General features: G+C 44.8%; 1 protein-coding gene and 2 long non-coding RNA genes across 5 annotated transcripts in view; 1 reads left to right on the forward strand and 2 right to left on the reverse strand.

Annotated features, from left to right (window-relative positions):
* dnajc13 (DnaJ heat shock protein family (Hsp40) member C13) overlaps window positions 1–4,121 on the forward strand; it is an 84,776-nt gene extending 80,655 nt beyond the window's left edge. For all 3 annotated transcript variants that reach the window (XM_082184533.1, XM_082184534.1, XM_082184535.1), the window contains one exon: window positions 3,238–4,121. In XM_082184533.1, coding sequence (XP_082040659.1) covers window positions 3,238–3,335 — 98 coding nt within the window. In that variant the 3' untranslated portion in view covers window positions 3,336–4,121. The remainder of the gene's footprint in view (window positions 1–3,237) is intronic.
* The window catches only part of LOC309509733, a 310,786-nt gene that overhangs the window by 727 nt on the left and 283,643 nt on the right, over window positions 1–26,416 (reverse strand). Inside the window, exon 2 of the long non-coding RNA XR_014210043.1 lies at window positions 87–2,179. This is a non-coding gene — a long non-coding RNA (uncharacterized lncRNA). The remainder of the gene's footprint in view (window positions 1–86; window positions 2,180–26,416) is intronic.
* Window positions 4,320–26,416, reverse strand: part of LOC309509735 — a 183,645-nt gene continuing 161,548 nt past the window's right edge. The window contains exon 2 of the long non-coding RNA XR_014210045.1: window positions 4,320–5,583. This is a non-coding gene — a long non-coding RNA (uncharacterized lncRNA). The remainder of the gene's footprint in view (window positions 5,584–26,416) is intronic.

Raw genomic sequence — 26,416 nt, forward strand, 5'->3', positions numbered from 1 at the left:
CCAGTGAAATCACGAAAATGCGTCTCCCTGCTTGATATACAACCACTGATGAGCATAATCGGTTTTGAAAAAAAAAAAAAAAAAACATTTTTTTTTTTACGAATGCGGATTAGAACCCAAAACCTCTGACACGCTTGACTAAAGTTCAAGATCAGCTGTCAGTGTCGTGGTGGACATGGAAGTCTAGTATTTGAATGCCAACTGCAAATCTTGCATATTAAGTATATCAAGTATATTTATATGAGGCTATACTGTGTGTTAAATATTTCTGCTCAGTGTCAAATATTTCTCTGTTTTAAAAGTCATAATATGAGAAGACAAAATTTTGATCTTAACTTAAGTGTTTTAGGCTACATTAGTAGCCTATTAAACGGCGCAATTTTTCATTTAATCAGAAATCAGAAAATCTTTAAAGATTTAAGTTAATATTGTGTCCAGTTTGGACACACACACAGGTATTATTTTTTTTATAAAGTGTGTGTGCTTTCGTTTTCTTAAGTACCGGTTCAAGAACCGTTTAAGCACCGGAACCGTTTAAAAAATACAGAGTAGGTACTGGTATCGGATAAAACCCAACCAATACCCAACCCTAGTGACTGGTGGTGTTGGCGATGACTGGTGGTGTTGGCGATGGCGGTGTTGACGATGACCGTGTTGGCGACGGCATTGACAACGATGACGGTGTTGAGGACGGCGACGGTGTTGACTTTGACTGTGTGACTGGCGGTGTTGGCTATGACTGTGTGACTGACAGTGTTGATGATTGTTGACTTTGACCAGGGATTAAAGTGAAAAAAATTCTTCTGACTGAAATTTTTTTTTAGGCCAAGTCATATACCTTTTTAAATAGTTGAGACCAATAGCGTTTTAAGGGGATACGTTTTAAACTGCTTTAATATTGCCAGTAGGCGTATCAGTGAACAGTTCCAAAATCAAATGAATAAATAATAAACAGGTTTCTTCACCTAAGTTAGGGCTGCACGATTATTACAAACATCATAATTGCCGATTATTCCCTTCGAATTGTAATTGCGATTTATTAATTATAATTATCAAAGTTTACATTGAATATATACTGTATATAAACAAATTTTGTTTAAACATGTTCTAATTTGCCTATATATATATATATATATATATATACATACATATATACATACATATACACGTATATATTATATAGGCAAATTATAACACGTTTACACAAAATTTGTTAACACACACAAGTACTTTTCCCCTTTATTTAACATAAATTGTAAGAATATGACTAATAGTAAAGACTAGTAGCCTACTAATAAATAAACTTTATGCTAAAGCTATTAAATAGCAGTTCCAAAATATTTTTTGTTAATACAATGTTGGTATGAGCCACTACAGTACATAAAAAATAACACAAAGAAAAATAGTGGCATTTTGGGGTTAATATGGAAACGACAGTTACCTTGGTGAATACACAATATTAACAATAACTAATGAAACATGGAAACTGCTCCTGGTGAATAGAATGAAAATCATACCTGCATTACTTTTATTTAGTGTAATTTACAACGTAACGGCGTTGCATGCTCGTAGTTTCTTTTGCACTTTATACAGTGAGGCGATACACAGCGCGCGCCGCCGCATTTGCGCGTGCAATAGAAGAGTGTGCGTTACGAGAACAGGATAACGGCTGATAGGACAAGAAAGTCCGTCTTTCTGAGGTGAAAAACTTTATTTCAGCGATATATATGCGATATGGTCTAATTCCATATCGCATTTAAAAAATATGTCGATATATCGCCCAGCCCTACCTGCATTATAAGTGTGTGCTCAGCTGTAGCCTGACATGCACTTTCCGTGAGCGGTAATTGAAAACCCGGAGTGGACCAGGAGCGAAGTGATTACAGAGTGCTTAGAGTGGAGAGAGGAACGTGCTTTTGCTCCACTCCAGGCTTTGATCACATCCCCCTCAGAAGGGTGAATACACCTCGTCTTTCCTTAATTTAAGACCTATTCAAACTAAAATTAAGACATTTATTACACTATTTGAGAAATGAAAGCCTATTTACGGCCTTAAATTTATGAAAAGTGAATTTAAGACATTAAGGACAGACTGGAACCCTGCAATTGACGGAAATCCGTCATAGACTTGCTGCAATTAACGGAAATCCGTCGTAGCGACGGAGAACTTTAATCCCTGCTTTGACTGTGTGACTGGCGGTGTTGGCTATGACTGTGTGACTGGCGGTGTTGGCTATGACTGTGTGACTGAAGGTGTTGATGACTGTTGGCTTTGACTGTGTGACTGGCGGTGTTGACGATGACCATGTTGATGATGGTGCTGATGACGGCGACGGCATTGACAACGATGACGGTGTTGACGACGATGTTGACTATGACTGTGTGACTGACGGTGTTGGCGATGGCGGTGTTGACGATGACCGTGCTGACGACGGCGACGGTGTTGACTTTGTGTGACTGGCGGTGTTGGCGATGGCGGTGTTGGCTATAACTGTGTGACTGACAGTGTTGATGATTGTTGACTTTGACTGTGTGACTGACAGTGTTGGTGATTGTTGACTTTGACTGTGTGACTGGCGGTGTTGACGACGGCGACAGTGTTGGCGACGGCATTGACAACGATGATGGTGTTGACGACGGCGACGGTGTTGACTATGACTATGACTGACGGTGTTGATGATTGTTGACTATGACTGTGTGACTGACGGTGTTGACGACGGCATTGACAACGATGATGGTGTTGACGAAGGCGACGGTGTTGACTATGACTGTGACTGACAGTGTTGATGATTGTTGACTTTGACTGTGTGACTGACGGTGTTGACGACGGCGACAGTGTTGGCGACGGCATTGACAATGATGATGGTGTTGGCGACGGTGTTGACTATGACTGTGACTGACGGTGTTGATGATTGTTGACTATGACTGTGACTGTCGGGGTTGATAATTGTTGACTATGACTATGACTGTGACTGGCGGGGTTGATGATTGTTGACTATGACTGTGACTGGCGGGGTTGATGATTGTTGACTATGACTATGACTGTGACTGGCGGGGTTGATGATTGTTGACTTTGACTGTGTGACTGGCGGTGTTGACGATGTTGGTGTTGACGACGGCGACAGTGTTGGCGACGGCATTGACAACGATGATGGTGTTGGCGACGGTGTTGACAATGACGATGAAGATGAAGAAGTCTTGGTTGATGTTGATGTTGATGATTGTGTTGATGTTCAGGTCCAGGAGTGGCAGGCTATCTGACAGCAGGCACCGGCTCTACGGTCATCCCCAGCGTCCCACCGCCCGTAGACAACGACATCGGAGACCTGGGCTGAATTAGACTGACAGCATCAGACGAAGCCGGACCCGGAGACTGAGACGGACATCTGTCTGGAGCAGCTCCTGATACTCCTGATCCTCCTGATCCTCGAGGACAGCTGATGGACTGATGGACAGAGAGGGAACGGAGGGCTGGTCGTCTCCTCTCTCACAGCACTCATGGTCTTTAGTGATTCCTTCATTTTAATACATCAACACTTCTTCCTCTTTCATTTTATATTCAGTTGCGTCTCGTAAATCTTTTCTTTCCATGGAGAACAGAATAGTTTACTTTTGTATTGAGATATTTTTATGCGTTTGTTTATTTTCTTCATTCTGAGTGAGCCGATGAATAGATCTCTGATACGGTGTCGTCTTCGTCTTCCTGCGTCTCGCATTCAGCCCGTGTCTCAGCTGAAGTCTGTCCTCATCCCAACCAATCCTACGCATTTTCTGTTTGATAACATGCAGCCTTGCAGTTGAGAAGGATCCTGTGAAACTGATTATGATGTGAGAAGCGCACTGTCTGCGGTCTCTCCTGTTCCCCATCTCTCTTCCCTCCTTCCCCAGAAAGCACTCGAATATTTATACCTATGATAAAGACCAACTGAAAATCAGCTTCTAAAAGGACAAAGAACAAATTGTACTGACTCTTGATTACAAATGTATGTGAACGACTAGTGCAATTATGAAATGTTAAATGTAATATGCGTACATAAACTTTCTATATTGAATGTACATTAATAAAAAAATAAATCAGTTGCACTTGTACATAAAATTTTAAGAATAAAAGGGAATCCACATCTGTTTTTTTGTTTGCAGTGTTTTGTGAACATGAAGAATTTGCCCAATTTCATTTTTCCGGGCCAGTGTTTAGATCTAATAACACTGCAAACCAGAAGATTAAAATCATTGTTGTCTCCTCATGTAGTTGTATTTTTGAAATCTAGTCTCTTTGTCCATCTTATTTGACAGGATGGATTTTTTTTTTTATTGTAAAGCTTTGCATTCGCTTGCAAATCTTTTGTGAGCGAACAAAACCTGTTAATAATTATGATAAATTAAAATATGATGAATTCCAGTTTGCAGCCTAACGACGGGCTATGTGCAGTTAATTAAATGTAAACGGCGTACACTGAAGCTTTGCACATTCAATTAAAAAAATTCGCTCTTAGGTTAAAAAAGGTGGACAGAGAGAGTCATAGGTCATGTTTGATGCATTATATTGTGTGTGTGTGCATTACACCGCATGTCCACACGAGGGCGACAGATCTTCATATCACAGCCTCTGAAGCTCCTTTGGTTTTGTGATCATTCATTCTCTGAATCCCCCAAAGTTCATCATATAACAAGCAATCATTTTGAGATTTAGAAGAACAAATCCAAAGTGCCACATGTCATCTATAATGCCCAATAAATCTTGATTTGATTGTGCATCGTTAAACATTAGCATCAGAAGTAATTTGGTGTGGTTCATCAGCTGAGCATTTTGCTGACATCATCAGTCTATCTCTGACTTGATTAAAGTGCTCGGAATCTGTGTTTCCTCAATCTCTTCAGTTTCTGCAGGTGCTGGAAGACCCCTGTCATTCCTCTGCTATTCTGACTCATTCAGAGCTCAGATCTGCGTGAGATCCAGCGTTCTCTCCCTGTGGGTATGAGTCAGATCACTGATGAAGCAGACTATCCTGTGGGAATGAGTCAGATCACTGAGGAAGCAGACTATCCTGAGGCAGTGGAACTGATTCAACAGATCTGTTTTCTGTTCATTAATGGTGTTAGACACACAATGCAATGAAACATTTGCATTGGCAGAAACCATATTCACTGCATAGTACATAGACGAATTTATCGATTTAAAACCGCAACGTAAGTTCAATATAGTTTTCATTACATCGTGCTCTGGAATACTCGATTCTGATTGGTCAATGGCGACCTCTAGCGGACAAATGTTTCCTAATGATCGAGGTCGTCCACGGCAGCGCTTGTTCCATCTCTATTCGAATGGTAATGGATAATGGACCGTTTTCCGCCCGCGAACTCAAACCGGCGCTACTTTCGTGTCTCTAGTATCCCTCCGCGGACTCGCTCTTCATAGGCCCTGTCCCAAATGGCGCACTTCATGCGGACTTTCGGTCTCGTGGACTTGAATTGCGCGTGCTCGCTGAGTCTACGAGTCCGTAGGCCGTCCCATTCAGCATTTTACCGCTCTGAAGTGTGCTCAGCAGCGCCCCCTTTGTACCCTTGAAGCGGTCTTCCACGGCCCTGTCCCAAATGGCGCACTTCATGCGGACTTTCGGTCTCGTGGACTTGAATTGCGCGTGCTCGCTGAGTCTACGAGTCCGTAGGCCGTCCCATTCAGCATTTTACCGCTCTGAAGTGTGCTCAGCAGCGCCCCCTTTGTACCCTTGAAGCGGTCTTCCACGAAGCCCGCATAGATGCAGGCTCCACGCACTTTAACTACCCAGGAATCCTTGCGAAAGGCCAATCAGACAACAGATGGGAGGAGATTTCACTCACGGATAATTGTTGACATGGCTGAGAAGAAAATATTACTGTTTTTATGACCTAAATGTACATTTTACCAGTTGTTACCTACAGTTTATACAAACATTATGGTCATCGACCAGTGGTTGATGTCTCAAACATAATAATAGCGTGTTTAATAATACGATCGCATTATGATTCATTAAATAAATAGAACCGAATGGCAGGGCTTTACTGAGTCATATGTAAACATAGTATGAATATTGAAACCTGTAAATTGAAAAAAATATATTTAAATTATGTTTTAAAATTGTAATCATAGTTCAAATGGAACATTATGTATTATTATGTACAACTGTATACATCATTTAAATAAGCATGATTTATCTATTGTCTAATGCCCAGGTGATATGCATAATATCAAAATATAGAACTGTAAAATTAGGCTGTGTAGTGGACATGCAGATAAGACGTCGGAGCGCAAAAATGTGATTTCTCCTGTCCAACAACAACCAGACCGTTATTTCCGGCATGCCGAGCGAGTCTGTCCCAAAAATACCTCTCAATGCGCCCTCGTGGACTCGCGCCAAGGGCCCTATAGGTCTGCACGACATGACGTCACCAAAGTGTGGACTCTGAGGAAGTCCACAAGTCCGGAGTGTGCCATTTGGGACAGGGCCATACACACGCGGAAACAGCCATTTTGTGCTTCTGTCATGTTTTCGAGTGAAACCGACCTCTCTCTCAAGACTTAAGCATAATATTTCTGTAACTTTGTATAAAGGCTGATTGTTGTGCATGTTTTAGTGGACTGTTTTATTTTTAGTAGGTAAGATTGTAAAATCGTTCAACTCATAATATCATGAGTTCACATCCACACGTTTATTCTGCGATAATGTTATTAATGTTATAATATTACCCTGTTATTAATTAAAACATAAGTGTATTTTTGCAGATAAAACTCGCTGATTCAGGGACAAAATGTTCCGAATTTGTGCAAGAGTTAAAAGCAAAATAATGGAGAGCAAGAAGAAAGATTCTGATTCAGGATATTCCAGTGACACTCTTTCTGCCTGACCTTCAGCTTCTCTTCTCCATCCTCTTCTTCTGTTTCCATCCACTCAGAACCTTCACAGACTCAGTGCTTCTGCTGGTTCCTGATAGTAATTCTACATTTGAGAATAGAAATACTGTATTTATCCTGAATTGCCATGATGGCGAGAATTGCTGTTTTGACCCAATATAACACTTCTATTGCTGGAAGTAAATTCTTTTTAAAAGCTGCATGGGGGATTTCTTTGGTCTCTTTGACGGCAGACACACACACACACACACACACTGATTGAAGACTCCATGATTCCTCATGCTGACACACAGCGTAACCTCAAACATCGGACGACTCGTATCTTTCTCCTCAGAGAACAGACAGACGGTTTGCGCTAGTCCTGTCTGACAGGGCCTTTATTGTTGAACTGAATCACTCCATGTTTTACCATCACCACACATGTTCATCAGTTATTTCAGTAATATTTTAAAGCCTCTTCTCAATGGTTGGGTTCAGTCATGTGACTCATCAGTTACTGTATTTTACTTTATATCGCACAGTGTGATTGATGCCTTGCAATATGATCTCATACACTGTAGCGTTCAAACGTTTGTAATTATTAAATTTGTAATGTTTTTGAAAGAAGTCTCTTCAGTATCCAGTAATATTGTGAAATGATACTAAAACACGTTTGAACGGCAGAGTAGTTTCGTGCAAAAGAATGCATCTCAGAATGAGCTTTTTTTATTTAGACTGAGATGGAACAGGCTTTTGTTCCTCGCAGACCGTTTGCATTTGTACAGTTACAGCTGTCAGAAACGAGTCGACGAGTGCTCCTGATCTTCAGCGCCACACATCTGTCAGTTCCACACATGACGCACAATCCGTTTGCTGTGTTTCAGAGTTTGGTTTAATAAGAGGAAGAAATGGTGAAAATTTCAAGATGAACGGTTTGTCGGAACATCATTCTTAAAGTTAATCTCGCATTCAGTGCACATGAGGATTGTTTCCTGACCTTTGACCCAGTAGCATCTAAACTAGCCTTCATGACGAAACACATGAGAGAGAAGTATTGCGTTAGCTCTCTGCGGCTCAGTGTTTTCTCAACAGTCAGGCTGAGTGTGTTAGTGATGGTGAAGCTCATGAAGCTGAAGATCTGGGAACGTCTCCGATTGTCCCGGTCGTGTTCTGCGCCGGCGAGGCCGATCACGTGCTGAACTCTCTGGTCAAACAGGGAATGTTCGGAGGAGTCAAGAGCGACTGAGGAGGAAAAGAACAAGAACATTAAGACGTTTTACTGTGAACGATACAACATTTTGCACCATAGTTTCATGATTCATTTGAAATGTAATCAGTTTGAACCGATAATTCCCTGAGCAATTGGTGGTTTAATCCGTCCTGTGGAGGAATTCTCATTATCTCAACATTTAGGCCTCAGTAGAATTAAACTTATGTGCAAAACTGGAATATGGCATAAAACATTTGTGAATGACACAGTGTTTCCATCCCATGTGTTCAAGAGAACAAAATAAGGAAATTAGCTAAAAATATCAGTAATAAACTGTAAGTTTCTGCAATCTTCCTCTTTCCCTCCATCATAAACGAGTGTGTCTCGAGCGTCAGACGAAACACGGTAAACGCTGTCATGTTCTCTGGCGTTCGGATGCTGGTGTTCGGGAACACACTTGTGTGTGTGAGATGCTTCTGGAGGGAGTTATACCCAATCATTCTGATCACACACTTCGACTTTCAGAAACACCAAACCAACATTAGAGACGCTGCGATGCCATTGGTTATCTACTCCAGTTATCCAATCAGAGCTGACGCTGAGCAAAGTCACATGAGGTCTGAGGGATTTATTCAGTAAATGTGTTTCCATTGTAGTTTGTCTTCTTATCAGATCAACACTATTATCCGCCTCAATTGAGCGCATGAGTTTTTTATGTGCATTTTTACATTTATGCGCATCTTGCCGTTTCCATCCAGCGTTTCTTATGCGATATCACAAAATGTGCAGAAAAATAAGTGGATGGACAAAGTTATATTTTGGTTAAGGAAGGATTTTGCGTAATGCAAGAAATAATTATTCATTAACAATTATCATTATTAAATATTAATTATAAACATCCTTTTATTTTATAAATGTATAAATTATATTTATTTTGTTCAAAGAATATTTAGATGTTTTATTGGAAATCAAGTCTAAAAGGCATTTTTTGCAGTGCGTAAAGCTCTTCATTAATCAGCGTTGGCATTCAGTGTTATTACAGCAGATCTCTGTCTGGACTGATGGATGTTTTCTCCCAGTCAGAGAAGTGCACACCTGTGTCATATATCTATATATCTGGCTTTGACCTTTGAGGGCTCATATTTGCTCCTGTTGAGAGCGTTTCTCCTCGGTCTGCTGAATGGTGTCTTTATGCGTGTAACCCCAGCAGAGCTTTAGATGTAGAAGCTCATGAGTTTGTGCAGCGTACTCCTACAGGACATTCCCTTCAGCGCTTCACTGGAGACCCGAGAGCGTCCGCACCACAGGCTCCGTTTGCCCCGGTGTTTCACTGGAGACCCGAGAGCGTCCGCACCACAGGCTCCGTTTGCCCCAGCGTTTCACTGGAGACCGAGAGCGTCCGCACCACAGGCTCTGTTTGCCCTGGCATTTCACTGGAGACCCGAGAGCGTCCGCACCACAGGCTCCGTTTGCCCCGGGGTTTCACTGGAGACCCGAGAGCGTCCGCACCACAGGCTCCGTTTGCCCCGGCGTTTCACTGGAGACCCGAGAGCGTCCGCACCACAGGCTCCGTTTGCCCCGGGGTTTCACTGGAGACCCGAGAGCGTCCGCACCACAGGCTCCGTTTGCCCCGGGGTTTCACTGGAGACCCGAGAGCGTCCGCTCAACAGGCTGCGTTTGCCCCAGCGTTTCACTGGAGACCCGAGAGCGTCCGCACCACAGGCTCCGTTTGCCCCGGGGTTTCACTGGAGACCCGAGAGCGTCCGCACCACAGGCTCCGTTTGCCCCGGCGTTTCACTGGAGACCCGAGAGCGTCCGCACCACAGGCTCCGTTTGCCCCGGTGTTTCACTGGAGACCCGAGAGCGTCCGCACCACAGGCTCCGTTTGCCCCGGGGTTTCACTGGAGACCCGAGAGCGTCCGCACCACAGGCTCCGTTTGCCCTGGCGTTTCACTGGAGACCCGAGAGCGTCCGCACCACAGGCTCCGTTTGCCCCGGGGTTTCACTGGAGACCCGAGAGCGTCTGCACCACAGGCTCCGTTTGCCCCGGGGTTTCACTGGAGACCCGAGAGCGTCCGCACCACAGGCTCCGTTTGCCCCGGGGTTTCACTGGAGACCCGAGAGCGTCCGCGCGACAGGCTGCGTTTGCCCCAGCGTTTCACTGGAGACCCGAGAGCGTCCGCACCACAGGCTCCGTTTGCCCCGGGGTTTCACTGGAGACCCGAGAGCGTCCGCACCACAGGCTCCGTTTGCCCTGGCGTTTCACTGGAGACCCGAGAGCGTCCGCACCACAGGCTCCGTTTGCCCCGGTGTTTCACTGGAGACCCGAGAGCGTCCGCACCACAGGCTCCGTTTGCCCCGGGGTTTCACTGGAGACCCGAGAGCGTCCGCACCACAGGCTCCGTTTGCCCTGGCGTTTCACTGGAGACCCGAGAGCGTCCGCACCACAGGCTCCGTTTGCCCCGGTGTTTCACTGGAGACCCGAGAGCGTCCGCACCACAGGCTCCGTTTGCCCCGGGGTTTCACTGGAGACCCGAGAGCGTCCGCACCACAGGCTCCGTTTGCCCTAGCGTTTCACTGGAGACCAGAGAGCGTCCGCACCACAGGCTCCGTTTGCCCCGGTGTTTCACTGGAGACCCGAGAGCGTCCGCTCGACAGGCTGCGTTTGCCCCAGCGTTTCACTGGAGACCCGAGAGCGTCCGCACCACAGGCTCCGTTTGCCCCGGGGTTTCACTGGAGACCCGAGAGCGTCCGCACCACAGGCTCCGTTTGCCCTAGCGTTTCACTGGAGACCCGAGAGCGTCCGCACCACAGGCTCCGTTTGCCCCGGGGTTTCACTGGAGACCCGAGAGCGTCCGCACCACAGGCTCCGTTTGCCCTAGCGTTTCACTGGAGACCAGAGAGCGTCCGCACCACAGGCTCCGTTTGCCCTGGCGTTTCACTGGAGACCCGAGAGCGTCTGCACCACAGGCTCCGTTTGCCCCGGCGCGAGGTGGTCGAGGGGTTAATCTGCACTCATGCTCACTTTAACCCTTCGAGTGCCTGAAAATAAGGAGCTTTTGTAGACGTGTGCTGTGTGAGTTTGTAATTGCTGTGTTTTGCACATTCGTTCTGCTAACACACACTTTAGGGCTCGTTCTGTGCCTCAAATGTGAGCGGATGTTCCAGTATTATATCATCACATTCATCCACGATCCTGAAACGCTTTCATCTTAATGGCCTCCATCTTCTAACGCAACGGGACTAACAGGAACAAACAACTTGCTTTCATTTCCTCTGCTCTGAATCGCTCAGTGATTTGTGAGTTTGAACTCCCAGTTGTGACTTGTTACCGTTAAATTACACAAACCGTTCTTCTCTTTTGGCCGGCGCCGTTGAAGCTCCTCACATCTTCCTCAGAACACAGAGAACTGAAGACGTTCATCACACAGAACGCAGACGAGAGCCAATAACTCTGAATAATGAATAATTCAGGACTGAAACTACGGAAGCCTGTCTCTGCCTAAAGACTTACAAATAAAAAAGCTCATTATGAGATAAAGTTGAGAATAAGAAATAAAGTAACATTTTGAGATCGTTCAGAGATGAAATGTTACATTCTCAAGGAATAAAGTCTGTGAGATGGAAAGTAGCAATTACAGGATAAAAATTGAAATTACGAAATAGTCACATTTAGAGACAGTCACAATTACAAGAAGAAAAGCTGCAATGGTGGAATATAAAATAACATTGATTTAAATGTTTGGCATCAAACAGAATTTATTTTCTACCATTTTCCAGTCCATTGAAGAAGAAAAAACTTTGTGTTTTTCATATTTTAAAGATGTCCATTATTATTTGTGTTTTGGCAAGGCTTCCAGCGTCAGCATGTCCACTGGTCCCGAGTCTCCCAACGCACATGTTAGAGAGGTTCATCACAGAATCAGCGTACTCTCTAATGAACTGTTTTCTCAGTTATAGTTCTGATAACTCTCAGTATTGAGCATCACATGAGCTGAAGTAAATCTGTCATCACTAATAAAGCGGTTCCTCTGAGATCCGTGTGGTTCAGCGCTGAAGCCCAGATGAAAACTGCTATTTGCCCACGAGGCTTTTGCATGCTTTGAAAGTTGTACTGTGTTTACATGGCACACAATATGAGACAGATTCATTTAATTGAGGAATATTGATGCGAGTGAATTGTTGCTGTTTGACGGTCTAGACATGTTCCAGTCTTTCCATCTGAGAAAGCTTAAGCCCTTAATAGTTTCCATTTGCAACTGTTATTAGTTCTGTGACTGAATCAGAATAAGTTCCTCTTGCAGCATCTCTTCTCTTCTCTGATGACGAGGGCGGGGCAACCTGTCACTCACATGAGATCAGCCAATAGCAAACCACAACCATCCAGCCAGCCAATCAACTCCCCACAGACACAATCAAGCCCCGCCCACATTTGTTCTTGTTCCAGAAGCGTTTCACTTGATATACGACACAATAGAGGAGAGACCAGCACAACTTCCCTTTCATAGGGAAGACTATAGTTTGACTATATCAAAATGCAATATTGTTGAGGAAAAAAGTATATTTTCTCATATAATTCTCACGATATTTTCTTCAACAAAAAAAAAACAGCAGAAAAAATATGAGTGTTTTAAACAAGCTTCAGCTTTCATGCGTTTGCCAGATCTCAAGAGTTTATATTCCCCAACCAGAGCTTTGCCTTTTAAAGGACAGATTTTCTTCCCAGTGTTTTGCCTAATCTTCCCAGTCTGGGAAGCGTGTGCTCGTGCTCTCTGTACACTGGGAATAAAGAGGGTGCACACTCTCTGTACACTGGGAATAAAGCTGAGGATCTGAACACAGTCTTGCGATCTCCACTGAGATATTCTGCTGGAATAGAGTCGGACAGTCAGTCTATTAGACTGAATCTGCCATCAAACTTTCAGTGATGAACTGTAATACTTCCAAGCATGATTTCCACTGTATTATTAGTGATTGTGGTGATGCTGAATACATGTTCTTACACAACTCTGTGTGACAACACATCATCTTTTTATTTGCTATTGTTTTGATAGAAAAACATGAATGCAATTTGGAATTACTATTGGGAATTTCACTGTTTTAGCTTTTGCGAGAAACTTTAGTTTTTCCAGTTTTCATAAGATTAGTGAGAGTGAATATTGACAATATTGTAAAACCGGAAACTATATGAATAAAATAAAGCGTTCATATATCTCGTATAATAAAGAAGTCGATATTCTGTTGATTTGTGCTCAAAGATTTCTCAAGTGATAATCATCATGACCTGAAATCATGATTACAATTTTGAGCAAAATAATTGATTACTAAAATATAATGGGAAAAAATGACATTTTTATTGACTAAAACTAGATCACAACTAAAACAGGACTAAGACTGAGTGGAAACAGATTTGAGAACATGAACACCAGTATAACCAACAAGTGTGTGTCTGTCTCTGTATGTGTGTGTGTATCTATCTGTCTCTCTCTCTCTGTGTGTGTGTGTGTGTGTGTGTGTGTGTGTGTGTATGCGTGCGTGCGTGTGTCTGTCTCTGTATGTATGTATGTGTGTGTGTGTGTGTGTGTGTGTGTGTGTGTGTGTGTGTGTGTGTGTGTGTGTGTGTGTTGTGGGCCGGTCGGTCTATAGACTCAGATGGTGTGTGTTTGGTGGTTTATTGCCAAACCAACCATCTAAAACATCCACAGATATTCAGGTCATATTCGCCAAATTTCTATTAAATTTCACAGACAGAGATGTCTATATTCTGCTGTAGATCACGTCTCAGTGTGTGAAGCGCAGAAACACAGTCACTTTCTATTGGTTGATGTGTAAATCTTCCTCAACATCTCATGGCCAGATCTGCGTGTGGAAATCTAAAGTCTCGCTATGTGAGAGTTTCGCATTAAAATCCCCCAGAACCACGAGCACGGAGTTCTGTGTGTTGAGCAGATGAGTACACACTTCATCACAAATGTTTCCAACAAGGTTTAAATCCAGAGAAATGCACAATTTTAACAGTGTAACGTCCCTCCTCAGTGTGTGTCATGTCCACACTATCCTCGGTCTCTGCTTTTACTGCCGGAGGAACTGCAGGAGTTGAGGCTTTCACGACGGAGACTCAGGATAAACTGCAGGAGTTGAGGCTTTCACGACGGAGACTCGGGATAAACTGCAGGAGTTGAGGCTTTCATGACGGAGTCTCAGGATAAACTGCAGGAGTTGAGGCTTTCACGACGGAGACTCGGGATAAACTGCAGGAGTTGAGGCTTTCACGACGGAGACTCGGGGTAAACTGCAGGAGTTAAGGGTTTCATGACGGAGTCTCAGGATAAACTGCAGGAGTTGAGGCTTTCACGACGGAGACTCGGGATAAACTGCAGGAGTTGAGGCTTTCACGACGGAGACTCAGGATAAACTGCAGGAGTTGAGGCTTTCATGACGGAGTCTCGGGATAAACTGCAGGAGTTGAGGCTTTCACGACGGAGACTCGGGATAAACTGCAGGAGTTGAGGCTTTCACGACGGAGTCTCGGGATAAACTGCAGGAGTTGAGGCTTTCACGACGGAGACTCGGGATAAACTGCAGGAGTTGAGGCTTTCACGACGGAGACTCGGGATAAAGTGCAGGAGTTGAGGCTTTCACGACGGAGTCTCAGGATAAACTGCAGGAGTTGAGGCTTTCATGACGGAGACTCGGGATAAACTGCAGGAGTTGAGGCTTTCACGACGGAGACTCGGGATAAACTGCAGGAGTTGAGGCTTTCATGACGGAGTCTCAGGATAAACTGCAGGAGTTGAGGCTTTCATGACGGAGACTCGGGATAAACTGCAGGAGTTGAGGCTTTCATGACGGAGTCTCAGGATAAACTGCAGGAGTTGAGGCTTTCATGATGGAGACTCGGGATAAACTGCAGGAGTTGAGGCTTTCACGACGGAGACTCGGGATAAACTGCAGGAGTTGAGGCTTTCATGACGGAGTCTCGGGATAAACTGCAGGAGTTGAGGCTTTCATGACGGAGTCTCGGGATAAACTGCAGGAGTTGAGGCTTTCATGACGGAGTCTCGGGATAAACTGCAGGAGTTGAGGCTTCACACACCGCTCTGCTGATCTGAACAGTGGACATGGACCGCAGTTATTCCTCATCGTGTGCTGTCCCCAAAGATAACTCTGAGACTCATAAATGTACGGATGAATCAAACGACCCAAGAAGAGGTTTGGACACTTTTCCCTGAGCTCACTTCATCAGACTGATGTTCCTCCAGAGGCTTGTGTTCAGTAAGTTTACACCGTTCTGTGTTGCTTCATCCTAAAGTCTGCGGAGTCTTTATTACATTACCTTTTAATGTATTACATTTATCTATTTCTCTAAGCCATCGTTACGATTTTTTCTTGGCAGACAGTAAAACAGCCAACAAATCCTATTGCTTTTCATCTAAGGAAGTCATGTAGTATCTAGCGCCATTGTAGAACCAAAAACACCCTAGCAACACCCTAGCAACCACATAGCAACACTATGTGATGAGACTTCACAGGCGAATGGAGCTCACATTTTCTTCTGAAAAACTGCAGTTCATAAAGCATTTATGCATCAAATCAGCCTAAACGTGTGTAAGTGTGTGTAAGTACGTGTCTTTGAAGTGTGTGTTGTGTTGGAAGGGAAGAGGACGAGCGATCGTTCGTCAGGGACCGCTTCACACAGAGACAGGAGAAAGAGGTTATTGTGTGTGACGGACTCGATCTGCTCGTCCACACACACTGTGACTGTATGATGTGTTGAGAGAGAGAAACAGTGTTTGTGATCCTCTGGACATGAACGGGATCAGATTTACTACTAATATGCAAAACATCCGCAGTAGACGTGTTCATCTCTGATGTGTGTATCGGGAATGATGAGGCTGTGAGGGACACACACTTCTCTGTGAGGGACACACACTTCTCTTCTGAGGGTTAAACTGGGATTTCATGTGCTTATGATCGTTCTGCTGACAAAACACTGCAAAATATCTTTACAAGACGTTTCAGTAGATAAAAAATAAAACAGCTTTAAACGCTGAAACACCCAAACCCAGACACGATACATGATTTTTAATAATAATGAATAAATATTATATATTGTTTAGGAAACAACACTTTACAATAAGGTTCGTTTGTTCACATTAGTTTACTACATTAGTTAACATGAACTAAGAATGAACAATACTTCTACAGCATTTATTAAAGGAGTAGTTCACTTTAAAGTGAAAATTAGTCCATGATTTACTCTCCCTCAACTCATCCTCGGTGTGTATGACACTCTTCTGTCAGACGAACACAATCTGAGTTATATTAAAACATGTCCTGGCTCTTCCTAGCTTTATAATGGCAGTGTGTAACCAACAGATTGAAGCTCATAAAAGAGCATCTTTTTATGATGGATAGATGCACTTTTATGATGGATAGATGAACTTTTATGATGGACAGATGCACTTTTATGTTAACTAATGAACCTTATTGTAAAGTGTAACCAATATATGGGTTATTATATATTTAATACAATTATTTATGTCTTTAAATATGTTTTAAAGGGATACTTCACCTCTGGAAAGATAAATGTGTATTTAAAATGGGTCATTTATGTAGAAGAAATGTGAAATTATTTTTGAATTTGGAGCTTTCTAGACTGAGAAAAGCCAGAAAATGTATTTTTGGCTTATGTGGATGAAAGACAACAACTCCCAGAATGCACTTGCTTGGCTGCCCTAGGAGGCCACTCCCAAGCCACACCTACCGGTAAGAGAGCGCAGTTTAAAACAACAAGGCTAGGCTACTAGTAGTGAGTCTCCGTGACGATTTCGAGATCGCCCAAAATGTCCGGGATTCGGCTTTTGCATTCTACAGTCGCCATTCATCATGTAGAAGCCAGCGTCTATCAACGAACAAGAGAAATTTAACATGGCTGAGTCAATCCCCAAGATGAGGAGGAGGATTAGGGTGAGGGAATACCATCGTGTTTATTCCAAGACACGATAGACGCTGACTTCTTCTTCAGCTCTGACTTCGCGTGCAGCCGTGCACGAGCGCAAAACCTCACAGCACCCTCCCCCTGTCGGTGATTGGTTGGAACACTTTTTATTTTGGTTTTGAGTGGTTGGTGAAAGCAATTGTTTTTGTGTGCAGATCTCAGAGCCTAGGCTGCCTACAGAGACACGTTTTTTTGACGGCCTGCTTATGGGGCGGGCAGCTAGCGGATCGTTAGGAAAGTCAAGTCAAGTCAAGTATATTTGTATAGCGCTTTTCACAATACAGATTGTATCAAAGCAGCTTCACAGTATTAAATTTAAATAATACAACAAAGTTTGTTTCAAGAGGAATTTATTGATTGATAAAATTTAAATTAAATATCTCCAAAATATCCCCAACTGAGCAAGCCAAAGGCAACAGTGGCAAGGAACCGAAAAACTCCATCAAGTGACCTAATGGTGTCCTAAAACTCCATCAGGTGACCTAATGGAGAAAAAAAAACCTTGGGAGAACCCAGGCTCAGTCGAGGGCCAGTTCTCCTCTGGCATTTATGAGCTAGAGGCCGGATTGTAGTTTGAACTGTAAGATTATATGAATGCCTGGCTGAAGAGATGCGACTTTAATCTAGTTTTAAACTGGGAGAGCGAGTCTGAGCAACGAACAGCATCAGGAAGACTATTCCAGAGTTTTGGAGCCAAATGTGAAAATGCTCTCCCTCCTTTGGTGGTTCTGGATATCCTAGGTATGACCAAAAGCCTTGAATTTAGTGATCTTAAAGAGCGCGATGGATTATAGGGCGATAGAAGATCCGTTAAATAGACTGGAGCTAAGCCGTTTAGGGCTTTATAAGTCAGTAGCAATACCTTGTAATTAATACGGAACTTTATAGGTAACCAATGCAGTGATGATAAAATTGGTGTTATATGATCATATTTTCTTGATCTCGTAAGAACTCTAGCGGTGGCATTTTGGACTAACTGTAGCTTGTTTATTGAGGATGCAGGACAACCAGCTAATAAAGCATTACAGTAATCCAGTCTCGAGGTCATGAATGCATGAACTAACTTTTCTGCATCAGAAACTGATAGCATATTACGTAGCTTAGCAATGTTTCTAAGGTGGAAAAAGGCTGTTTTTGTAACATATGAAATATGATTTTCAAAAGACAGGTTGCAATCGAGTATAACACCCAGGTCTTTTACTGTAGAGGATAAAGTAACAGGACATCCTACTATGTTAAAGTTGTATTGTGCAAGGTTTTGTGGGCGGTTTTTTGAACCGATAAGTATTACCTCTGTCTTGTCTGGATTTAATAAAAGAAAATTACGCGTCATCCAATCTTTTATATCTTTAACACACTCTGTCAATTTGGAAAATTTTGCGTTTTCATCCGGCCGTGATGAAATATATATTTGAGTGTCATCAGCATAACAATGGAAACGTACTCGGTTACTAACGTAACCTCGGTTCTCTCTAGAAGAGGGAACGAGTACTGCGTAAGATATCTTACGCTAGGGGAAAATCCTTTTTCCGCGAGATATTGAAGCCAAAAATTATCCTTAATTTTGTAATAATGCAAAACGCGTTGCGGCAGCATGCAGACATAGGCGAGGCAGCTCGCGCGCCTATTGGCTGCTCTGCGGCAACTGCAGCAGCATATCGAGCGAGGCCTGGCGTGACGCCAGACCCAATGAGGGTGCTTCGCGCCCGCTGCGTCACGTCCCGCTGAAACGAGCGTGGTCTAGGCCTATAAATACCGCTCGCAGGCAGCTATTATCTGGTTTTTCATCATCGAAGCAACCAGAGCGTGTGCATGCACGGCAAGATACGCAGTACTCGTTCCCTCTTCTAGAGAGAACCGAGGTTACGTTAGTAACGGAGTACGTTCTCTTACGAGAGGTCTCTCGTACTGCGTAAGATATCTTACGCTAGGGGACCCAATGCAAAACGCTGTGCATGCTGAGATCTGACACCAAAGACCCAAGGGCGAAAGCCCGGGGTTCATATAGTGCACAATCACCCAGGGAACTCACAGGGAGTCCGGGAAGAGAGAGGGGCGAAGCCGCACTCTTCCATATGGCAGCATTGCTTAGACGCGAATTTCATCATATAGACAGGGCGGGGTACGGCCTGAACTGATGGGGAAATGTGGGTCTTACACAGTTTGCCCAGGCACATCTCGTGCTACTGCTTTTCACTGTCGATCATCGAGCTGTGCTCAGTAGACGCAGCATTCTGAGCTGATAGCATCAGGTCAGATAATACTGGTTAACTTAGACCGACAGCAGCCTGGCCTGCAGGGCGGGAACCTCTAGGTTGTAGAACCTTATAAATGTAGACGGGGAGGCCCAACCTGCCGCCGTACAAATATCTTGCAAGGCAATCCCACTCGACCAGGCCCACGGAGAGGCCATGCCTCTCGTGGAGTGCGCTCTGACACCAAACGGGCACTGCATGCCCTTGGAGGCGTATGCCAGCGCTATAGCATCAACTATCCATCTGGATAGGCTCGTTTCGACGCGGCTAGTCCCTTAGAACGCCCGTTAAACGAAACAAAGAGCTGCTCCGTCTGTCTGAAAACAGACGAACGAGACACATAAGCTCGTAATGCCCTGACTGGGCAAAGGAGGCCCGCGTCTCTTTCCTCATCAGGGACCGGTAGGGCTGACAGGGAGATAACCTGCGCCCTAAACTAAGTTAAGCAAGCGTCAGTGCCTTGAACTCGCATCAAGTTCAAGGCACTGACGCTTGCTTACAGAACTATCACAGGCTCAGCTCCCTCCTACTTTCACTCACTCCTACGAGTCTACATCCCTACCAGACACCTACGATCGGTCAACGAGTGACGTCTCGTGGTTCCATCACAGAAAGCCACAAAATCACTTTCCAGAACATTCTCATTCACAGTTCCATGCTGGTGGAACGCTCTCCCCACCCTCATCCGGAATGCAGAATCCCTGACAACATTCAAAAGACAGCTGAAAACCAATCTCTTCCGTGAGCACTTAACCTTATAGAAAAAAAAAAAGAAAAAAAAAAAAGAAGAAAAAAAAATGTCCTTTCCCTTTGAAACATCACTTATCAGGCTTATGCTACTCTGAATAATACCTGAACTTCGTATTTTGAGCACTTCCTGCGTTGTTGTTGCTTTTGCCTCTTTATGATGACTCGCTGAATTTTGTCCTAATTTGTAAGTCGCTTTGGACAAAGGCGTCTGCTAAATGACTAAATGTAAATGTAAATGTAAACGGTGTGTTGAGGGATTTCGGAACATAACCGTGCTTAGGTTTGAGTATAACTTTTTAGTCATTAGGCCTAAATTCCATGCACGTCGCGCTCACAGAGAGCGCGTGTAAGTCCCCTATGCGCTTCACTGAAGTGAGAGCCAGCAGAAACACAGTCTTGAAAGACAGATGTTTCAGATCAATTGACTGTAAAGGCTCGAATGGTCCACCTTTCATGGCTTCCAGAACCGTAGAAAGGTCCCATACGGGGACTGAGGGAGGTCTGGGAGGATTCAGTCTCTTAGCCCCTCTAAGGAAGCGGATGACTAAATCGTTCCTTCCTATTGACTGACCAAGCGTTGTTCTTGAGAACGCTGCTATAGCCGCCACATAAACTTTGAACGTGGAAGGGGTCCTGCCCTTATCCAACAGCTCTTGTAGGAAGGAAAGCACCTCCGTCACTCCACAGTCTGTGGGTGACACGCCACGGGCTGTGCACCAGCCTGAAAACACTGACCATTTCGAGGAGTAGAGCCGTCTCGTAGACGGAGCTCTAGCCTGCTTGATCGTGTTTAATAGTGTTGCCTTTGTGTTGCCTAATAATAATAATAATAGTGTTGCCTGTTGCCTTTGGCTTGCTCAGTTGGGGATATTTTGGGGATATTTAATTTAATTTTATCAATCAATAAATTCCTCTTGAAACAAACTTTGTTGTATTATTTAAATTTAATACTGTGAAGCTGCTTTGATACAATCTGTATTGTGAAAAGCGCTATACAAATAAACTTGACTTGACTTAATACTCCCTTAGGGAGTTCAACATGTACCCGTTGATGGCCCAGACATGAAGGGACCACAATTCCGGGTGAGGATACCAGATCGAGCCGTGGGCCTGAGAGAGGAGGTTTCTCCTCACTGGCACTGGCCACGGGGCCATACATGAGCCAGCGCGTCCCTGCTCTTGGAGAAAAATTCCGCTCAGTGAGCGTTTTCTTGAGACGCGAACAGGTCTACTTCCGCTCTGCCGAATTTCTTCCACAGCAGTTGGACTGTCTGTGGGTGTAGAGACCATTCGCCTGCCGGAACATTGTTCCTGGACAGTCTGTCTGGTCCTATATTTAGGAGCCCTGGCACGTGCGCTGCTCTGAGCGAGCGCAGGTTGCGCTGAGCCCATACCAGGAGGCGTTCTGCTAGCCTGCACAGGTTCCTGGACCTGAGGCCGCCCTGGCGATTTATGTAGGACACCACAGACATGTTGTCCGAGCGGACCAGGACGTGGCGTCCTTTTATTTGGGGACAAAAACGCGTCAGCGCGTTGTCTACTGCCAGCATTTCGAGGCAGTTTATGTGCAGGAGCTTCTCCCGTTCCGACCACTGGCCGAAGAACGGTCTTCCCTCGAGCAACGCTCCCCATCCCGAGGTGGACGCGTCCGTGGACACCACTCTCACCCTCGAGGAAGTCCCCAGGCTTACACCTGATTGGTACCAGTCGTCCGCTCTCCAAGGTTTCAGAGCTGTGACGCACTTCTGATTGACCTTGAGGCGAAGCAGACCGGATGCCCACGCTTGGCGTGGGACTCGCGCTTTCAGCCAAAACTGCAGCGGGCGCATGCGGAGCAGGCCCAGCTGGAGCACTGATGATGCTGAGGCCATGAGACCCAGCATCTTCTGAAATTTCTTGAGCGGGACAGACGCGCCGCAGCGGAACGAGTTCGCTGTGCGCTGAATGTCTACCGCGCGCTGTGGTGATAGTCGCGCTATCATGGACAGCGAGTCCAATTCTGTGCCCAGGAAAGATATCGTCTGACTGGGGGACAGAGAGCTCTTCGCCCAATTGACACTGAGACCCAAATTCTCGAGGTGATCGAGCAAAACGGTCGTGTGTTCTATAAGCGCGCTCCCCAGGCAGGAAAAAGCCATCCAGCCGGTTGTGAGCGGGCTGCTCGGGCGAAGACCACTCGAGGCCGAGGCTCGCCGCGGCCTGTGCGAGTACTCGCATGAGCTCCGTCTTGATGGACGCTCTCTTGCCTGACGATGTGCGGGCAGGGGGCGCGGGGTCCTCAGAGCCCGCCCAATCCTCACTGCCTGACGCCAGGATAGAGCAGGAATCATCCTCTCCCAGCAGGGCTTCCTCGTCAGCGATGTCGACGGAAGCGGCGGCAGACAGCGGCCGCTGTCCATCAGGAAGAGAAGCTGACGAAGCCGGTGAAGCAGGCGGGCGAACCGGCGAGCTTTGGCAGCTGGGGGAAGGTTCCGTGACCCGCTGGGCACGGCGCTTTTTACGGCGCGACACCGCGGCGGGCGGGGGAGCAGTCTCGGTGAAGAAGGCCAGGCGAGTCCTCAGAGTCGCCATGGTCATCAGCTCGCAGTGAGGGCAGCCGCCGTCAGCGAGCGCGAGAACTGCATGTTCCTTACCCAGGCAGGAAACGCAAACAACGTGGCGGTCCCCGTCGCTGAGTGTGGCTCTGCACGATCCGCAGGAAGGCATCTTGAAAAAGACGCTAGCTCTTTTAGAATGTGTGTCGCGGCGGCGACACACACACACACACACACACACAGAGTACAGAGTAATGAAAGGATATAAGCGCCGGAAAGCGCAGCAGGAAGGCAAGGAAGGCGGCGCGGCCAGCGACTTCAGTGACTCGTCCCGCTGAAGGTGCTCTCTCTCAGACGGCGCGGCTTCTTCTCCAGCTCCAGCGATGCGTGTGCTTCGCTTGAAGGATGAAAAATCAGATAATAGCTGCCTGCGAGCGGTATTTATAGGCCTAGACCACGCCCGTTTCGGCGGGACGTGACGCAGCGGGCGCGAAGCACCCTCATTGGCCAGGCCTCGCTCGATAGGCTGCTGCAGTTGCCGCAGAGCAGCCAATAGGCGCGCGAGCTGCCTCGCCTATGTCTGCATGCTGCCGCAACGCGTTTTGCATTATTACAAAATTAAGGATCATTTTTGGCTTCAATATCTCGCGGAAAAAGGATTTTCCCCTAGCGTAAGATATCTTACGCAGTACGAGAGACCTCTCGTAAGAGAACTAATTCCATGTTTCCTTATAATATTTCCAAGTGGCATCATATATATTGAGAATAACAGAGGGCCTAACACAGATCCCTGCGGCACTCCATAGTTTACTGGAGTTATGATCGATTTTTCTCCATTTAAATAGACAAAATGGTAGCGGTCAGATAGGTATGATTTGAACCAGCTTAATGCTTGTCCTTGAACACCAGTATAATTTTGTAGTCGATCTAAGAGTAATGTATGATCTATATAGTATCGAACGCAGCACTAAGATCAAGTAAAACTAGTATTGAGATACAGCCTTGGTCAGAAGCTAAAAGTAAATCATTTGTGATTTTAACGAGCGCAGTTTCAGTGCTATGATGCGGTCTGAATCCAGACTGAAACTTTTCATAGATATCATTTTGTTGCAAGAAAGAGCCCAGTTGAGTGGACACCACTTTTTCTAATATTTTAGACATAAATGGAAGATTTGAAATGGGTCTATAATTTGCTAGATTATTATGATCTAATTGTGGTTTCTTAATGAGAAGTTTTATAACTGCCAGTTTAAATGTTCTTGGAACATGACCTAAAGATAAAGACGAGTTAATAATATTGAGGAGAGGCTCTTCCACTACAGGTAACACTTCTTTCTGTAGTTTAGTTGGTATAGGATCTAATAAACATGTTGTTGTTTTAGATGAAGTGATATGTTTATTTAACTCTTTTTGTTCTATAGTTGTAAAGCACTGTAATTGTTCTTTCGGGGTGATAATTGAAGCTGAATTATAAGGCGCAATTGAAGATTGAACGTTTACAATTGTGGTTCTGATGCTTTCTATTTTCTCAGTGAAGAAGTTCATGAAATCATTACTACTGAACTGTAACGGGATATTTTGTTCAGGTGACGTCTGTTTATTTGTTAGTCTAGCCACGGTGTTAAATAAAAACCTTGGATTGTTTTGGTTGTTTTCTATTAGTTTGCGGAGGTGCTCAGCCCTGGCCGCTTTTAGGGCCTTTTTATAATGTGACATACTGTCTTTCCACGCGATTCTAAAGACCTCTAAATTAGTTTGTTTCCATTTACGCTCTAAAATACGGGTTTCTCTCTTTAAAACATGCGTAGTATTGTTATACCATGGTGCTTTAATTTTCTCTCTGACCTTTTTTAATTTAATAGGTGCAACCACATCCAATGTTCTAGAGAGAATGGTGCTCATAGTGCTAGTTAGTTCTTCTAGTTCATCTGTTTGTTTGGGTTCAGGCAGCAGCTGAGACAGATTAGATAAGCAATTTGAGAAATTATCTATGGTGGATGGGAGGATTGTTCTGCCTGGTAGATAACGCGACGCCGCATGACATATTACAGCAGTACGTAATATGCAAGTTACCATGTAGTGATCAGTGACATCATCACTTTGTGGAATGATATCTATATCGGTTGGATCGGTTCCATGTGATATAATTAAATCGAGTGTATGATTAAGACGATGAGTTGGTCCGGTGACGTTTTGCTTGACCCCAAATGAATTTAATAAATCTGTAAACGCAGCCCCTAACGCATCATTTGGATTATCTATGTGTATGTTAAAATCTCCAACAATTAATGCTTTATCGACATTGACTAATAGGTCTGAGAGAAAATCTGCAAACTCTTTTAGGAAATCAGCGTAAGGCCCTGGCGGTCTATATACGGTAGCCAAGGCTAGAGATAATAGGGATGTTTTTCTAACATCTAAGAGCGTAACATTTAGTACAAGTACTTCAAATGAAATAAACTTATAACCCGTTTTCTGAGTAACATTGAGAATATCTCTATAGATGGTTGCAACACCACCGCCACGACCAATCAGACGGGGCTTATGCTTATAACAGATGGAATAGACTCATTTAGACCGAAATAATCATTTGGTTTAAGCCAGGTTTCAGTAAGGCAAAGTACATCGAAGCTATTATCTGTGACTATTTCATTTACAATAACTGCCTTAGGTGTGAGTGATCTAATGTTTAGAAGACCTAGCTTTAGAAATAATTTTTGTTTACTAATAGCAACATTTTCTGTTTTAATAACAATAAGATTTTTCCTAGATCCTGCAGTAGATTTATTATTTGATCTCACTAAACGAGGAATAGACACCGTTTCTATGCAATGTTCTACACTAGTATTTATATCAGTTAAATTGGTGCAGCAGAGACTATGATTTGGACTTTTGGTTACTAGTCAAAGGGTATTTAACATTTTGGAGATGTTATCCGACAGAAGATCCGCTCCGAATCTGCTTGGGTGTAAGCCATCAGCACGGAAAAGCCTAGGACGCTCCCAAAACAGATTCCAATTATTTACAAAGAGCAGTTTCTGCTCATTGCACCATGACATTAACCATTCATTTAGCGCAAATAATCTGCTGAACTTTTCATGCCCTAATCGGTACGTGGGAAGCGGTCCTGACACAATGATCGTTGTTTCAGGCGATGTGCTGCGTACCGTATCGATCAGATTCCTGAAGTCTTTCTTCAGAATCTCCGTCTGGCGCAGCCTGATGTCATTCACTCCCGCGTGCAGGACCACAGTTCCGACGCGCTCGTCATCGTTCAGGATCTCGGGAACGCGAGCAGCGATTTCAGAAACACGAGCACCAGGAAAGCAGTGACTGTGCACCATACTTTTACCTAACGTAGCGTGTACGTGCCGAACGATGGAATCGCCGATGATCACAGCATCGCGTTCTGTTTCGCGTAGAGGGGAGAAGCGGTTTTGTGTGGATAACTCGAAAACCGGGAGGGTCGGAGAAAGTCTTGGTCTAAACCTGACTCGCGTCTTCCGCTGCGAAACCACCAAGGCTTCGTGGTGGCGTGTTGGAGCCGGAGTGAATGAGACCATGGCTGATTGCGACCGATGCTGAGGAACGCACGGAGTAGACGCGGTCGGAGTCAGCGGGTTAGTAACGTTAAACACTGATTTGTGTGCATCGGCGCGTGATGTTTCAAGAGCCAAACACCGGTCTCTCAGCTCGGCCTGTCTCAATAAAAGGTTGTGGATCTGTTTCTCAACAGCTTCCAGCTCAGACTGCAGTGCGTGCAGCTCAAATGTGTCCTCACCTGTACCAAAAGGTAGA

The sequence above is a fragment of the Leuciscus leuciscus genome, assembly GCF_965113295.1.
Source record: "Leuciscus leuciscus genome assembly, chromosome: 11".
In the NCBI taxonomy this organism is placed as follows: domain Eukaryota; kingdom Metazoa; phylum Chordata; class Actinopteri; order Cypriniformes; family Leuciscidae; genus Leuciscus; species Leuciscus leuciscus.